Here is an 18,174-nt window from a genome sequence, read left to right as displayed (position 1 = left end):
CAGGCAAGATCAATTCACCCTCACCCGTTTCCTCAGGTGGGCATCTTAGATCTTTGACATTTTTTGAGGGTTCCAAGTGTTCTTCTAAGCAAGCTTCCCCTGATCATATTCTTGCTTGTCTAGGGCTCTCTAGGCAGGATTTTATTGACAGACAAAGGTTGGTTCTGGATTTCTTTAGGATGCATAATGCCACAGACCTGATTTTTGATTCTTCGGGGATGAACAACAAGAGCAACAGCAGCCTCGGGAATCATTATAGTATATTCTATATTCCTCGTAACTAGCACCCCTTTAAGTATTATCCACTTAGAAATCAACAATTGAAGTTTCTTTCATTTCTTTTCAATTGGCATAAACTGAAATATTATCTACCAAAGCCTTGAAAATTAATGCAGTTGAAGTCACTTCCTCTGAAATGGCACTAGATACAATATTATTAATTAAAACCTTGGAAATCAATGTATCTGACGTTCCTTTTATTTTTTCACAGCTTCATTAGGTTTTTTTTTGCGCTGGAGACGTGAAAATGTGCAACGTTCTTGCCGGGACTCGAACCTGGACCTCTCTAAACAGCGTCGAGTGTGCTACCGTTACACCACGAAGGAATGCAGAAAGAAGATAGATAATACCTTGTATACTTCCCCTTTTAAAGGGCAACTGGGGATTAGGGGATACCACCAAATCCTGGTGGAGAAAAATCATCCACCACCACCTTTTTTAAGTCAGGCGCCACTGTAGAGTTCATTAGTCTATTTTGAAGCAGAAGACATGAAAAATGAGCAATGTATTCTCCAGGACTTGGACCTGGACCTCTCGAAATATACGCCAAGTGTGCTACCCGTTGCATCACGAAGGTATGCAGAAAGGAGGGAAAACCTTATATACTCTCCTTATATACCTTATATACTCTCCATTAAAAGGGCGACTGGGAATTAGGGGACCGAATCGCCAAATCCTGGTGGTGAAGAATCATCATCCATCACCTTTTAGTTCGGGCGCCACTGTAGGGACATTAGTGTTTTTCTATGAAGAACATGTGAAAAGTGGGCAATGCCTTCGCCGGGACTCGATCTTTGACCTCTCCAATATGCGCCAAGTGTGCTACCGTTACACCACGAAGACATAAAGAAAGGAGGGAGAAAATACCTTATACTTTGACCCTAGCTGAAATAATATCTATTAAATCTTTAAAAATCAAGTCTCCTCCATTTTCTTTCAATCCAATTTTCTTTTCAGTTTAAGCAAAAGCATTATCTATGGTAGCTTCGGGAAATAAAATGACTTAAATTTTCCCCATTTCCATTCAGCCGGCGTTAGTTGAAGCATTATCCATTGTAGCCTTGGGAATCAATATGTGAATTAATCAATCCTTCCATTTCTTTCCACTGGCATCAGCTGATTTATGGTTTGCTCTGAAAATCAAGATCCTTAAAATGTCTAGGACTGAAATAACACTATGAGGGTATCCAGAAAGAGCTAGGTAACTAACATAAAGTAACTTAAAATAATAAACAGCTAGATAATTAACTTTTACAAACAATGAATGCATTATTTGGAAAGAAAAAAATGCATCTGTTTGTCGTGATTGTATTATCAAGTGTTGAAGAACTAATATTTTAAGGCTAAGAAGCCCCTATATAGATAAACTACTTTTGTAAACTAAAATATATATTCAGTGAAAAACCTAGAAATGTTAAGAATTAAACATAGTTTTTCACATATGAAATAAACACCACATTTACTACATCACATTAATGATAAGGTAATTTAAATATCTTTATACTGAGTCTCATATGAGAGAATGATTACAGTATGATTACCATAAGAAAAAAGATATAATATTTATGTTAGTTTGATTAAATTACATTGAGATGCTTTCATTACAATAACATTTCCTAGTCTTGATTCATTTTCAACATTTTGTTCTCTCGTATTCAACCTGTTATGATCTTTGTTCTTTTTTTCCTGCTCCCAACTTGTTCCAAATCATTATTTACATTTTAAAGGCTTTGAATGATCTATCTAATCTAAATCATGACCTAGGTTAGTTTTAATAAATTTGCATTTTATTTATTTCTGATTATTATGTTAAGAAGCATGTAAATATAAACCATATAAAACATAAAACGATTTTTTTGTAAAGTAATTTGAGGTTAAATGTCTTATTAAAATGGTTTACAGCTGAAATGTACAAAATGTTTTAATATTATTCGAAAATGAATAAATGAAAATTTTTAAGCAAGTTAATTCATTTAAGAAGCAATTAACAGTACGAAACAGCTTATTGTAACTATTATCACCTTTTTAACCTATTTCATTTTCTTATAGTTAAAACTTAACAGTTTTTTGCTTGTTGTTGTTAATAATCCCGGATTATCCAGCAAAGCTAGACAATCTCCATAAATCCAAAAATATCTAAAACGTTTAAAAGCAATAGAGGATCCCGAAGGACCTCATTTTTATTAAAATAGGACCAAGCTAAAATATGGGACGGGATGACCATGTCAACCTTACACCAACGGCACTCAAGGAAGATCTTCTGTCCCTGCTGAAATGTGAGTGATCTAATATGGCCACTCATGAAGCGCTAAAAGACCGTGTGATATTTTCTAGGCGATAGTTGGAAAAAAACTCGGCCGGGTTTCATCCAAATTACCACAGATCATTACGAGGAATCCTTCCAAATTGGTTTAATTCCATCCTCCTAAAAGAGAAGATTTCGCTATATGTGAGAGCCCCACAAGAGCCCTCCTCCTCCACGGCAGCAGTCCAGGACGCCTATTCTATGATCACTGGATCTGTCTACAACTTAAGCGAACAATATTGACTCAAAGAAACCGGTATGGACAGCTATCAACAACTTATCGGAGAAAGCCATTCTGTGGTCCTCAGTTGGTGGGCGGGTGGGTCCATTTAACTTTACTGAAAGGGGACAAGGCTTCAAGGAGCTTTAGACCAATCGCAGTACAGACGAGTGACGAAATTTATAGCGGGCGCTGGCTGAAGTTCTAGGAATATTCTCCCATTATTTCACTAACTCACACGCTGCATTTGTAGTTCGAAAAAAATTGCACAAAACAGTATTATGACCAACACACAGCGGAATATGCTGCTGTGTTATGTGAAGGAAAATTCCGTTTTTTAAGGGGAAACTTAACTCAGGAATTTAGAGCTAAGAAATAAAGAGTGATATGGGATACCACGAAAGCAATGGTAAATAGATAAAAGTAAATGAATTAAGCTTACTTCAAATCCTTTTAAAAATAAACAATTTTAATCATTTAAATTTATAATATGATTAATTTGCATTACAATCTAATAGCAAAGTAAGTTTTTTTCTTTCTTTCTTTCTTTCTTTCTTTTTTTTTTTTTTTTTTTTTTTTCCATGTTTACATTAAAATTGTTTTCTCGCAATTTATTTTACAGTTACTATTGGAAAAATATTTCTTTACATAATAAATTAGAAAGAAAATATTTCTTTCTTAATATTTCTTCCCTTTTTTTTTTATTTTCTTTTACTATGAAAATTATTTCTTTCAGGAAAAGAAATAAAATTCATTCGCTATTACAGTATGGCCGATTGCTGCTGCATTCAACTATCACACACGCATCAAAATGCTTTATTTTAAATAATTTATTCTATAATTAACATGAAAGAAAATATTTTTTCAATATAAAATATATAACCAAAATTAAACTAATCTATCCTGTAGGTGTGATTAATTCGTTTTGCAATTTTTGTCACACAATTACTAACACCTTTTTTTTAATATTACATTGCTGTTACTTGAATTTTTTATATATATAAGAACTGCTCCGTTTAAATATTCTTCCTTCTCAAAAGATTTTATTCTGTGAAAATAATTAAAAGATAGTAATATTTTCACAGTGTAAGTACTAAAGTAAAAATAATCGGTGTAGGTCTCTTGCAGTTGAAGTCCTTGTCAAAGCAGCGTTTCGACACATTTTAAATAGAAAACTAATAATAATCAATATCTCTTTTACAATATAAAAATGAGAATGCTATGAACAGTTTTTTTTTTTTTTTTTTTTTTTTTTTGTTGTTGTTAAATTTGCAAAGAAACAATGATTTTTTAATACTATAATAGGTTACAAAAGTACTATTCCATGAACAAACCCTCAGTCTTATAGCATTGTTACTTTATAGCATAATACAATAATAATGCAGTATAATTCTCCTAACAAGCCCATCAGCTGCCGAGCGGTAGAGTCGCTGAACACAGGTAGTTTGGTCCGAGGTTTGAATCTCGGGAACGAGCTAGCCGGCGTTTTTGTGGCTTTTCACATGTGTAACTTGTATACGAGCCAGTTTCCCTTAGAAAGTCCTCACTTAGAAACCAGTTTTAAAACGTAATAAAATTACACACAAAATAATAATAATAATAAATAAATAAATAAATAAATCTGAAAGCTTTCAGATTTTATATTACTTCCAAAGGGCCATTATTTAACGTTTTGCGTGTTATCTTTATTTATTAAATATCATGTTTTTCGCACTTAGACCATAAAATTCAATTCAACAGCAATATCATATAATTTAAAAAAAGCATATCTTTAGAATTTCCGATACATAATCTCCCGCGCTAGAGATGAAAATGTTTTTTTTCTGTACAATGTTGCCATTGCTCGCTTTGAAATCGTTGGGTTTCTTAATCAAAAACTCATAACCGCTTTACAAAATATGAAATAGATAATAAAACAAATTCTCAGTTCCAAATTTGGGCCTCCAGATGCCTATATTAGGATGGAGGATTACGTTATTCAGAATTTCATGGCTCTAGGTAGCGTTGTTTTATCACTGTGCGAGAAACATTCATACATTCTGCAGATTCCTCATTATTTAATTTCTTTAAATATAATAGAGTGCGATAATACTTGGTGGCAACGATTTGAAAAGTGAAACGCCACAAAATGGCAAAACGAAATTAATAGCCCCTTTGAGCTAAAACTTATTTTTAAAAGTATCACATTAGTAGTAGTACAGCTACTGAAAAAGATGTTATAAAGCTGTTTTATAGTTTTATAATTTTTTTTTTAAATTTTTATTTTACAGTAGTGTGAATTTCGCGTAATAATGAACGACATTCCTTTTTGTGTTCACAGTATTATTGGTAAGGTGTTCAACTGTTAGATTTTAAAGTAAACGTAATTCTTGCTGTACATAAATCGAGTAGAAGCTTATCGGATGTCTATATTTGTGTTAAATAAAGGAAGTTTATGTGCTTGATAAACTTATTAGCTTCTACATTTTTAAAGCATACAATTACAATTTATATCTATAATTTCTGGAATAGTATAACTTTTCTTTCAGTAGAAATTGCGTTCTTGTTTTCTGAATGTGGCTCCAAATACTCTCTCAGTTCATCGCAAATTAAAATAACTATAAATTTTGGCAATCTGAAATACGCAATGAAAACATCTTTTGGCAGAGCAAAAGCATCAGTATATTTTCTATAAATTCGCCACCGATTCAGAGATCTACGACCGTATTCTTCGTTTAAATATGAAAAAATCAGCAGCGAAAACACATACAAAGCCATTGTCTACTTAGTACGTCAACTGCACAACCCTGATTGACGACGCGGCAACACTTTTTCACGCGCTTTCGACAACTTCCGTACTCAGAGAACATAGGATGTCGGGCAGACCTGTTTTTTACTAGCAGCGACATCTGGCGGCCCACAACTTGCTGTCGACTCTCGTAGCGGAGAATAACGCCAGGCCCAGTCGGCCTTTTCATTTCCGTCCAACCCAACATGAGCTGAGATTTACTCAAAATGGATAGAGTGTACAAAGAAAGGCGAACGAGAAGATCTATGATATTCAAGCTGGTCTTGTCTGTTATCCCTGTCCAATTAGATAGGTGCTGATTGAAGCAAGACTATCAGTTAGAATCCAGGCATTATGTAATTGCTTCACAATTTGGTACGCGTATTGTGGGATCTCATTGATAGTCTCCAGGGCTAATTGCTTGACGACAGCCAGATATTTCAATATTTTTCTTCACTCTAGTCAAAACGGTCTCATTAAAATGAATCTAACCAAGTTTCAAACCAGCTCCCAGATGACACAAAGAATGAGGTTCTATATTTGCAGAGTAAGTCCCAGCATGTTAGTAAATGAAAAGGGGGCTGAGCTTCTTCAAGCGTTGATTGTCTGTCCAAATATGAAGGTAGGCTAAGATTCTATGTTTATCATTGTAAATGGAGAGCTTGTTACAGTATTTTGACAGAAGATAACTTCTTCTCAATGAAAGAGGAGGCAAGAGGAAAAAAATTTAAAGTAAGTAGCATACAATATTTTACAACTTTATGCAATTTTTTGTATGAAGAAGAAAAATTAAACATTTTGTTTCAAATCATATTGTTGCCTTTTTGGATAAAAATGCAATGCACAATTAGAACACAGAAATTTTGTATGTAATCGAATTTAAAGGAAGTAATTGCTTTAAAATTCAAATAATGCAAATGCACAAACTGAATGAAAACTTAAATAACAATATAAACTTGAAGCTATACCATACCTATTATTGCTAACTCGAACTTTCTTATTTTGAAGGAAGTCAGCCACTTTACCATGGTTTCTAATTTCCGTTTTCACAATCAGGAACAACAGTATTTGGAACTAGAAAAAAATAATAACATCATAATCAAAAAATGATGCACAACGGAATAATCTTTTAATCATCCAAAAACAGGTTTTTACATCTTTGCGCATGTACATACATATAATATATATATATACATAGTCTTATTAATAGTCTTTTAATTCCTCACTTTTTATTTGGGGGTATTTCCTCTCTCTATTCTTAAAGTAGTAATAAATTTTCTCAGCTGCATCATTTCTAGATTAATCTATGTCACTTCGCTTACGTAACGCTAATGACGTAGCTAATTCGGAACTTGAATTCAAAATTTTTTGGACAAAACCTTTGTAACCTAAACCAAAACTTCCTCTTGATGAGCTTACATCTTGGATAATTGCGCACTTCTGATTCTACCTCTGTTGCTGCTTGAACGCTATTTCATTGTGCTATCACAGTAATGTCAAAAATCTCAATGTTCTGGAAATGGGCACGATTAGAGTGCCAAGTGAACTGTCGCTATCATCCGCAATCTCATCGTCAGCTTGGTGATATCTAGTCCAATTATGCGAGATAGCCATTTACTCAGTGTTAAATGGACTTGGCTCTGTATTCTTATTTTTCCGGCACAGCATCGTACCTCTCTTTCTAAATTAAATTGCTTAAAAATGCATATAAATTGTTTATGTATTTTCTGTTTATTAGACTGTAGATTATTATTCTTTCCTGTGCAATTTTTAACTGTTTTCTGGTTAACTGTGATTTTAAATTAAATGTGGACATCGTCCTCCGTATTAATTCAGAACCTACTGTAGTTAAAATTTTAAAGAGAGTTAAACAATTTCTAAAAGTCTATGCTTCTTAACAAAGAATTTCTCTACATTGTGCATTACAAAATGAATCAATAGAGAAAATTAAATTTTTTATTTAAATTTTAAATACGTTTTCAACTTTACTATCATACAGTTTAAAAACATTTAATTAAAATTGGCAATTTAACGAAAAACAGTTGAGATTTTTGGATAAAATCAGAACTGATACATACCATAGTGAGAAGCAGTATTGAAGACGTATAGGCATAAAAAAAATTAGAACCAAGAGTTAACCACCATCTGAAAAATAAAAATTATTAATGCACATTTTAATAATTAGAAAAGATTAATTTTAATAATTAGAGTAAATTTTAATAATTAGACCACAAGTGATATAATTCCACCAGAGACAGTTTTTTTGAGAAAAAGGTGTGTTCATTAAAAATATAGAGAAATATATCAAAAATACAATAAATTATTGACTTTGCAATCTGAAAACATTAAATCTTACAGAAAAAATATCTATCATGAAATGATTACATGTATGGTAACTATCTTACCGCATCTGGGCATTTCGCAAAAATATATTTTCTGTTCATATTACAGAAAATATATTGTTGCGAAATGCCCAGATGCAGTAAGATAGTTTCCCGGCAAAGCGAGTTTAGGGTTGCGAGAAAATGGCAAGGAAAGGCAGGGTTGCCTGATTTGGCGAAAAAAATTGGCGATATGTCATAGACCAAGCGAGAACAATCTAGAGCGAATTCTTACTGGTTTTTCCGAGGATGTTCTCGAAGGCAGCTCAAAAGCAATAAGTACTCTGCCTGTACGCGGAATTGCAGTTTATCGTGAAGAATATCTTGAGTGTCTTGAGTTCAGAGATTAGCTCGAGAGCGATCGATTGAGTCGGTAGCTGTACTTTAGTGCTTTGCCGTGAAGCTGTCATCACCGTTATAGCCCGATAGCCTGAAGGTTGTGTTCCTGGTTATTTCAGCGTGTTTATCGTAGTTTTTCGACGGCTGTAAACGCATCTTAACTCTTCTGTGTAATACTGACGAATAAACTGTGTTTTTGATTCTTCAAGTGTTGTCAATCAGTCACTCCAAATCCACGAACCCGTGGAATGAAACAATATAAAAATATTGAAAAAGAAATACGGAGTTACTTTGCTTGTGCACTAAGCATATATATCAAATTTGTATACTCGTAGTCCAGGGCTTGAAGAGAATAGACAGAAAACGTGTTCAGTTTCGTCTTTAGATTTCCAATATTGTAAATGTTCTGAGATACTAATAAAAGTAAAACAAGCTGCCAAAGTTTTAAAGCAGGCTTGATACAAAGTGATATTTTTAAGAGTATCCAACATGTTTTGTTCCTTGACCAATGCCATATTATGTCTCGTTTTCTTTTAAACTAATGGTCTCAAACTGGCGGCCGGTGGCCCTCAATCGGTCTCCGAAGTAATTTAAAGTATGTATTTGTTGCAAATATTTCAAGATAATATTTATTTGAAGTTCGAGTTTATATTATTTTTTATTTCCATTAAAAAGGGATGTGAAAAACGAGCCAAAAATTCGATAAATGTAGTAATTAATTTACAGTGTGATATAAATATCCTTCAGAGATTTGAAAATACAGATTTTATCAATTTTATTTGTACTTGTGAAAAAATAAATAAGCTCAGTTACGAATATTTGTACGAAGAATAATTTCTTCATCTGGAAATATATTAATACGTGAACAGCGTTTCCTTTGAAAGTAAAAATAAGAAAAAAAAAAAAAAAACCCGATTGTCCGATGAGCACTTACAATCCGTGATGAAGATAATTTCTGGTAAGTTCTCTGCAAGGTTACAAAATTTATCAGAATCTAAATACCATCAAGTGTCAAGTTACAGTAAGAAATAAAGAAGTTTATCATTATATACATATAAAGATATGTTGTAATAAGTTCTGTTACACTTACAGAGCATTAATTACAGAGGTAAGTGATAATCCGCTTCGTTATTAATACACACACGTTTTATTTACAATATAATACAATGGTTGCAAGCATTATTATTAGGCACACGCCTTCATCATTATTAGGCTTAACACCTATCTTCCATCAAACTAAAGTTAAGTTACAGAATATCAACATAGACAAGACGTTCGGAGCGCCACCTAACGGCACAAACTATCATTTTATAACATATGTATTTTTATTTTTTGCTGCGGAGAAAAAATTTAATAAATAAGAGAAAGAAATTAGGTTGTTGTTATTTGTTCTCAAATTTTGTCCCACTTGTAAACGCTTCTCTAAAAACTTAGAAAGTTTCTATAATTAGTTTACTTTTATTTTAAAATAAAGTAAATATCTTATGATTAATGAAACATGTTAGACATATTGAACATTTTTATGAATTTTAAATGAGCAAAATTTACGTTTGAGAAATTATAATCTTCTTACCCTTCTAGTATGTAGCCTTCTAAGCTTTGGGCGGCCAATGTTGCACCAACGATTATCACAGGAATAGCTACAAAAATTTATATATTTATTCATACTATATCAAAAATTCACGCATACGTAAAAATAATATATCTATGATTTTAAATAAAATATAAAAGAAAAGGGCACTCTTGTTTGAGAATTAAATATTTTTTAAGTAATTTTTAAATGGTAGTTAGAAAATATATGAGCTGTATGAATAAATGAAATACTGAAATTATAAAGCTGGGAGCTTTCGTATTAATTTTTAAAAATAAGGCATAAAACAAATTTACAAGTCATGCTAACACTTGCTTAGCTTATAAACTGGGCTCTATACAAGTTGATACAAGCTTTATATAAAAATTATACACGATATGGTATAAAGCTTGTATGACAATATTTGATACAAGCTTGATACAAAACGAAGGCTTTATATGAGGCAAATATTGACATAGGATCAATATTTAGATCTTATGAATTTAAAGTACTTAATATAAAACAGTTGGAAAAGTGCAGAAATAAATTCTTATATAACAGTAAAAAATTGAAACAGAAAAAGCTGTATAAACTGTGAAATATTAAGGAGACGATTAGTTTAATTTTTAAAATCGCTTCAGCGAAATATAGAATTATACTTCATTAGAATATAAACTGAGTATATTTCTTAGCTATAAAATGGAAATATATATACTGCGTTTACAGAGGTGTAGGACTAAGTTTGTACAAACTCGATAGTTGAAGAAAACAACCTTCTTTCTTTCTTCTTAGACTTCACATAAGTGTACAAAAGTTGTTACCCGGGCTTTATTTTCGCAGCTGTTGTTCGCTTATATACAGGAAGTGGGTTATAATTAAAGTTACACTTTTTAGACCTACATAGAGGCTGTTCTGCTATGCCAGTTTCATTGAAATTTGATATGTACGCTATGTGGATCATAGGGAAAGGGAAACTGCAATAAAAAGTAATAGCTCAAATTTCGACAATCCGATGAGAAGGGTCGCACGATGAATAAAAAACAATTCTATTTAATCGCTACATTTTTTCAATGTGCATTCTATTTGCATCATTTATTCAAAGCACGCTATAGCGTATTCAAAAGTAGCGAGAAGGTTTCTCGATAGTTGCAGCAACACGACATGTTATGCTTGCGTTAAAGTCAGGCATAGTCCGTATGCTTCCTCTATAGACACGATCTTCCAGGAATCGCGACAACCAGAAGTCACGAGGATTCATGTCAGGAGAACAAGGAAACCAGTCAGTTCAGACTTCTCGAAATTACCGATTATCTCCCAAATGGACTAGAAACAGTGCTTCACTGGACCCGTGGAGCAGAAATGGTGTATCATTTCGCATTAAGACAGTAGTGTCTAATCAGTTTCGTTCTTGTAAGGCAGGAATGACTTGTTGTTGAAGAAGTTTACAGTAACGGGAATCGTGAGAGAACACTTTTGGTGGGGGGGGGGCTTAAGGATCGTTCTCTTCAAAGAAAAAGGGAGCAAGAATGAAATCCACAGTGAAACCACACCACGCAGTAATGTAATCAGGATGTACAGACCATTCATGCACAACATTAGGACGTGCAGACTGTCTTTGAGTATTAAAGATTAGTTGAAGACCGTCTTTGAGTATTAAAGAAAGGTGATGATCCGTCTAGGGTAAAATGCTGTTCGTCCGACCACAAAATGTTCCAGTCACTGCAACAGTTATTCTGGCTGAAAGAAGGCTAGCGATATGGATGCGTTTGTCTGTGTCTGCAGGTTGCAGCTCTTGCAGAATTTGAATCTTGTATCAATAGTTACAGAATATGAGTCTTGTATCAATAGCTTAGAATTTGAATCTTGTACCAATGGATCGCCGGATTGTTCGTACTGTCGAACAAGGGACAGAAAAAATATATGACATCGCTCGAGCACTTGTCGAAGAATATTGGGATGTAAACTGAAATAAAATGCTGTCGATCACAGCAAGAGCGACTTCTTTCACCGTTTTATTTGAAATACTTTTCCGTCTTCATTTTCGCAGTACACATAACTTCCCATCATGTTCAAATTTAATAATAATCTTTTTCACACCCTGCCACGATGAACGGCGTTTTCGTAAGCCTCCCAGTGCAGTTGTAAAATTACTGCCGTTTTGATAAAACAAATTGATCAGTAAAAGCTAGATCTTTCTTCTCTAAAGGCGTAGTGATGAATGATTTTACGCTATTGACTACTGGCATTTTGAAACGCTCCAAATTTGCATAACACCCTTTCTACATAGCATGAAAAGAGCCATCTTTTGGTCGAAATTTGAACTATTAATGTTTATTGTAGATTTGGTTTGCCCGTGTTCGTATAACATTATAGGGTATTTATCCCGCCTTCTTAGCATAGCTTCGTGGTGTAATGGTCAGCAAACTCGGCACGTATTCGAGAGGTTCGAGGTTCGAGTCCGAAGACACTGCATATTTTTCACGTCTCCTGCTTCAAAATAAACTAATGTCCCTACAGTGGCACCCGAACTAAAAAAGGTGGTGGATGATGATTCTCCCCCACCAGGATTTGGCGGTTCGGTCCCTTAATTCTCAGTCGCCATTTAAAAGGAAAAGTATATAGGGTACCGGAAGTGGGCGCAGCACGATCCACCTAGCCAAACAAGTTGGTCTTATGGTCATAATAGGTATTTTCTCCCTCCTTTCTGCATGGCTTCGAGGCGTTATTGTTAGCACAGCGTGTATTCGAGAGGTCCGAGGTTCGAGTCCCGACGAGGGCACTGCATATTTTTCACGTCTCCTGGTTCAAAATAACCTAATGGTTCTACAACGTATATGCCCAAATTTCAGTGAAATAGGTCTACCAGAATGGATTCAACGTAAGTCTTTAAATTAGGTAACTTTAACTACAATCACCGTGTATTTTCAATTACAAACATGTTTTAAAAGCATGAAAGATTCATGTTTCGTTGTTTTTAAATTTAAAGAAATCAGTTTTGTAAAAATTACGAGATCTAACGTTTTACATGTTCTTCCGGTCCCTATACTTATATTGAGGAAAATTTTGGAATAAAAAATGTAACACAAAACGCTTGAGTTCCGCACGGCAAAATTTAACTGAGATATTTCATATTAAAATGTAGACCCATATTCAGGGTTCATACATAAACTCAACAGCGAAATATTTGCATTTAAGCATAACAAAAATAAAATATAGTTTAGAAAATGGTTTCCGATGTTAAGAGATTACTTGACGAGTGCTGACTATAATGAAAAATATTATTCGATACAACGTTTTTCAAAATGGACATTTTATTCACATAATTTCAGAGAATTCCTCTTCTAGAAAATACTTCAGTAGGCTTCAGTATTGGCAAGCAATCAAATCGTAATATTATTTGCTTTAATTAGGAAACGAAAAGATATTTGTAGTTTAATGAATTTTTTGCACCTTTACCAGTTTATGTTCTGAAGTAATAGAACTTCGTGAGAATATTAATAACATATTTTTAGACTTTTAGAAAACTCATAAATCACGCTAGTAAATCACAGAAGAATATTAGTAAATGGCATTTAAGGGAAAAACAACAACCTCGAATTATCTAAATTTAATTTACTAACCGTTGCCTCATTGCAAATTCGAAATTTCGTCAAATATCGCAAATTTTAAAATTAAATGTACAAAAGTTTCATAACTGCAGCGAGGAGAAGGGCATATAAAAATAGATTTCGATTTCGTATTTTATATAAAATTAAGCGTTTTTAAAATTGAGAATTACGAAGCACAAATCTTTGCATCATTTAAAACAATTTTGTAATTGGAAGTCTACATCTACGAACAACTATTACAAAAATAAAGTTCAGGTAAGGACTTCCGTGGACAAGATTTATATCCTTGAACAACGCCGGACAAGCTCATACAGCTGTTTGATTCCTTCATAAAACTTGTGACCAATCAGTGGCGAAGCTTGTCGCTGAACACTGGTAGTTCAGTCCGAAGTTCGAATAGTTTGTGGGAGCAAAATTTGTTAAATAAAACGAGTGGAGGGAGGAAAATTGTGACATATTTCTTTGCTAGAAACTGCTGGATGAGAAAGGACTGTGTGAAGATGCTTTGTCGTGGAACAGATACCGTATTTTATCGCTTATTTTTCTACTTCGTGTGTTTTTTCCTCTAGCATTTCAGGGCCAGATTCTGAAAATTTTAAAACCATTCGTTTAATTTCCCCACTTTTTCAATGCGTTCAGAGAATTAGATCGCATTAATTTTAAATTGGATTTTCCATGCAATGATTGTTTTCGTCTTACTAGCAAAGACAAGCCCTCACAAGCTAAATTGCGAAGGTCACGCGGAACCTTTCACTTCTAACTGCTGAACTTTATATTGCCCTAATTAAAGAACTGACGCATTACAGCGAAGCAAGCACGAACTAATATTCAGTATACGATTTCACTGAATCAACTGAATACGTTCACCTTCTTTAATTATTTATTGATGATTTGGGATTTAAGGATTAGCAGAGACAACAATAAGAATGAGGGATATTAAAAGTCGAAGGAAGTAGAAGTGAAGCTGTCTAAATAAATATTGTAATGTTAATAGTAATATGCATTCTTATTACAATGTAAATTTCTTTTATAGAAATGATATTGTGATATTTCTTTAAAGTTTATCATGACCATTGCTCTTATTGTACCGCATCATTTGGAAATTAAATCATTCACATAATTTTTCCCTATCAACTTTCGGACGTTAAATTTAATAAAGAGAGTGTTCATTACGTCTTCAGGAAACATAAGTTCACGGCCTGTTCTCCCAAACAAATTCCTTCGAAACAATATCCTTTCCGACCAAAAAAAAAAAAATTACTTATAAGGTAGTTACACGAGATTTTTGAAAGCTGTGGACATGGAAAAACTTCTGGAACTTAAGTAGATGGTTGCCATATTGTCTCATGATCATAAGCAAAGCATTAATTTGTATTTCCAATCAAAATTTGTTTCAAATATTTTCCTGTTTTTCTCCTTTGCAGCAAAGTTTTATCCCTACACTTTATTAAAATGTAGAAAATGGGACAGAAGATATTCACTTTTTAAAGAACTTGGTTTGATTGCATACAAAATTCTGTCCTTAAGCAGATGATATTTTAAGGAAAACAAGTTGAGATGTCATAGTAAAGACGATACAGTTAAGTCATATGGAAGCTATATATGCCTATGGTTTACACAGTTTAATTTAAACATATCAGTTGCCATGAATAGCAAAGCGTAGCTAAAAAATTCAAAAGTGCATGAAAAAGAATTTAAAACTATAACACAACCAAATACACAATGAATGATTTAATATTTTAAGTGAAGCAATAAAGAATTAACTTACCCCATCCTAGAGCAGCAATTTTTACGAATGAATATTGGACATTCTTAAGTTCAACAGTTTCAATATAAACAGCCAATGCTAGGCATAGTTGTAAAGAAAAAGCAGTCAGTAGAAAAAATTGAATCAAGGACACTGTGTAAGAAAAAAATTCCTGAAAAAATATTAAAAAATTAGTAAAGAAACGAGAAAATTAAAAAAAAAAAAAAAAAAAAAATTACGCTCAAAAGGTTAAAAGAGAATTTTTTAACGTTTTGTGTGTTACCTTAAATTTATTAAAAATCATGGTCTTCGCACTTAAACTACATAATATTCAATTCAACAGCAATATCACAAAATATTTAAAAACAACACATCTTTAAAATTTTCGATATACAATCTCGCGCGTTAGGGATAAAAATGTTTTTTTTTCCGTGCAATGTTGCCATTGCTCGCTTTGAAATCGTTCTATTAATCCAAAATGCGTTAAGTGTTACAAAATATGAAATAGATAATAAGACAAATGCGAAATTCGGGTTTCCCGGTGCCAATTTTTTGGTGTAGGATTATGTTATTCAAAATTTAATGGCCGACCATCGTCGTTCCTTCACATTGCGAGAAACATACATACATTCATGTACATGCTTCATTATTTAATTTCTTTAAATTTAATACTGGGCGTCAATATTGGCTGGCAAAAATTTAAAAAGTGATTCACCATTTATAGTGAACCGTCACAAAATGCCATTTTGACACTAATAGAACCTTTGGCTATATTGACTTCGAGGACACAGGCTCTTTTTCTCCACAAATATTTTGTAAAAACAGGAAGGATGACTATCATTTTACATCGAAAGCTAGGGCGGAACAAAGGTAAATTAACGTAACGCTATCTAGTGAGGAAGTTCTAATATCCAACTTTAATTTTTTGAAATTTTATACTACGTCTTATCAGAGTGGTCTAGCATATATAAGCCAGCCTGAAGAGGGTTGAAATTTAAAGCCAAGGCACACAAACCTTAGGCAGAAAAGACGAAATAAACATTTCTTCGGTAGCTAATCATTAATTGGGCATTAAATCCCGAATTTGACTTTTCCTTTTGCGGAAATTATCCTTGCAGTTTCCTAAGTTACTAAATGGATTTTAAGAAGCTTTCCTTTTTATAAAAAATTATCTTATTATGTTAATGACAGTGATTCAAGTCCAGTTCTTAACGCTTTTAGAAATTTAATATTTTCGTTTTTCACATTTCATGTCTACTTTCATCGACAGATGGAGCTACATTCGTTTAAGTTTTGCCCGCCCACTGCTTAAAATAAGTGTAACTTCTCCCAATTTTGCAAACACTTTTTTTCTTTGCGTCGGTGAAGAGGAACCTGGGTGTGATCGCCCAGGAAACAAATAGAGTTTTATTCAAAATTTGCGAAATACTAAGGTTGTGTTTTCATAGTTTTTAAATCTTCAAATTGCTATATTATGATTTTACATATAATTACATGTAGTTCTTTGAGAATTTGGAGATGACAAAACGTTTAGCTACTAGTTGCCAGCGTTTTAAATATATCATAATTATTGATGAAAAATAAGTGATGATATATCTTACCTCAGAAAATGGTTTGACTAAACCACAGAAAAATACTCCAAAAGCTCCTAGTAAGGCAATACATACTTGTATTTTTAGAGCGATTACGGCTCCTCGGACTTTCCTGTAAAAAAAAAAGTGCTTTAAAAACTGAAATATACGTGATTTATAAATAAAAAATCTATACACTGTTTACAATATAATTTAACTAGAACAGTATAATTATAGTATAACTACTATGTTAAATTTAATAAATTCATTGTGTGTAAGAGATATTACTAAAAGCACCAAGCACTACCATTAAAATTCACTGTTTAGCATCTAAAGGAGTTATGTACTGCTTCAAAATCTTAAAAGGCGTTCCTACACTAATATTTCGAAGGACAATGTTTGTTTCATTGTTAATAGCTTTATTTAAAGATATAAAATTCTGCTAGCATGTCTCGTATTTTGAACAGAAAGGTTGAATATTCATAAACAAATTCGAACAAAAGCTGAAGCAAAAAGCTACCTGAATTATGCTTACCTCACCTAAATCTTATTTATTATGCCTGTTAAACATTACTTCAGAAAAACATGTTATACAGAGTAGACAAAATTAATATATATACATATTGTTTACAGAAGGTACGAAATTATATCTTATTTATCTATTGAACATATAGACATCTTTCGGCCTTTTCGTGTGGCAGCTGCTATCTTGTGCCAATTTTTATCTAGTATCAGCTCTGGCTTTCCTTTGAAAACAAAACTATTTAACACAAAATACTATAAGTATAGGAATTTAAATATCGGAAATTATTGTGAGTCCATTCGGACATTCGAAAATTCCCGATAATTTCTTTTCCGGAATACTGGTCGAAATAACTGATGTTTTATTTCAGCAAAGATTATGAAATACATCTTCACATATTTCACTTTGTAATAAAGGCAAATTTGATGCTAAATAACAATTAGCACAAAACGACACAACGGTTGCTGCATTTTTTTTGTATACCTGTAAAGGTTGGTTCTCTGCATCATTACATACATCGCAAAGTAAACAACATTCAGGCGAGTTTCGTTAATATCATCTTTTTGGTTCAGCACTGTTTGGAATTTTTTTCCCATCTTCCTTATATAAAACCAAAATAAGGCAGAAGAAATTTGAGAATTTTAAAGTAAAAATGACGCTGATAAGAATAAAATTTAAGTCTTTTATTTTCAAAATAAAACATTTTTCTTTAGGTTGCACATAAACTAAATAAAGAAGAGTTTTGCGCTTATACTCAAAAGAAGAAATGATATTTTAACTTCCATAATAAAATATCTGATACAAAAAAAAAAAAAAAAAAAAAAAAAAAAAAAAAACAGGATGTACATTAAAGTTCTAATAGAA

General features: G+C 32.8%; 1 protein-coding gene across 2 annotated transcripts in view; it reads right to left on the bottom strand.

Annotated features, from left to right (window-relative positions):
- Positions 1-18,174, bottom strand: part of LOC118186215 (uncharacterized) — a 695,790-nt gene that overhangs the window by 24,340 nt on the left and 653,276 nt on the right. For both annotated transcript variants that reach the window (XM_085813564.1, XM_085813565.1), the window contains exons 23-27: positions 16,818-16,920; positions 15,238-15,388; positions 9,865-9,931; positions 7,650-7,716; positions 6,545-6,645 (exon numbers count right to left, since the gene is read on the bottom strand). In XM_085813564.1, the coding sequence (XP_085669690.1) occupies positions 6,545-6,645; positions 7,650-7,716; positions 9,865-9,931; positions 15,238-15,388; positions 16,818-16,920 (489 nt within the window). The remainder of the gene's footprint in view (positions 1-6,544; positions 6,646-7,649; positions 7,717-9,864; positions 9,932-15,237; positions 15,389-16,817; positions 16,921-18,174) is intronic.

This window comes from Stegodyphus dumicola, chromosome 3 (genome assembly GCF_044657685.1).
Source record: "Stegodyphus dumicola isolate Sdum_Otavi_A_Nest chromosome 3, ASM4465768v1".
NCBI lineage: Eukaryota > Metazoa > Arthropoda > Arachnida > Araneae > Eresidae > Stegodyphus > Stegodyphus dumicola.
This window is presented reverse-complemented; position numbering and strand designations above follow the sequence as displayed.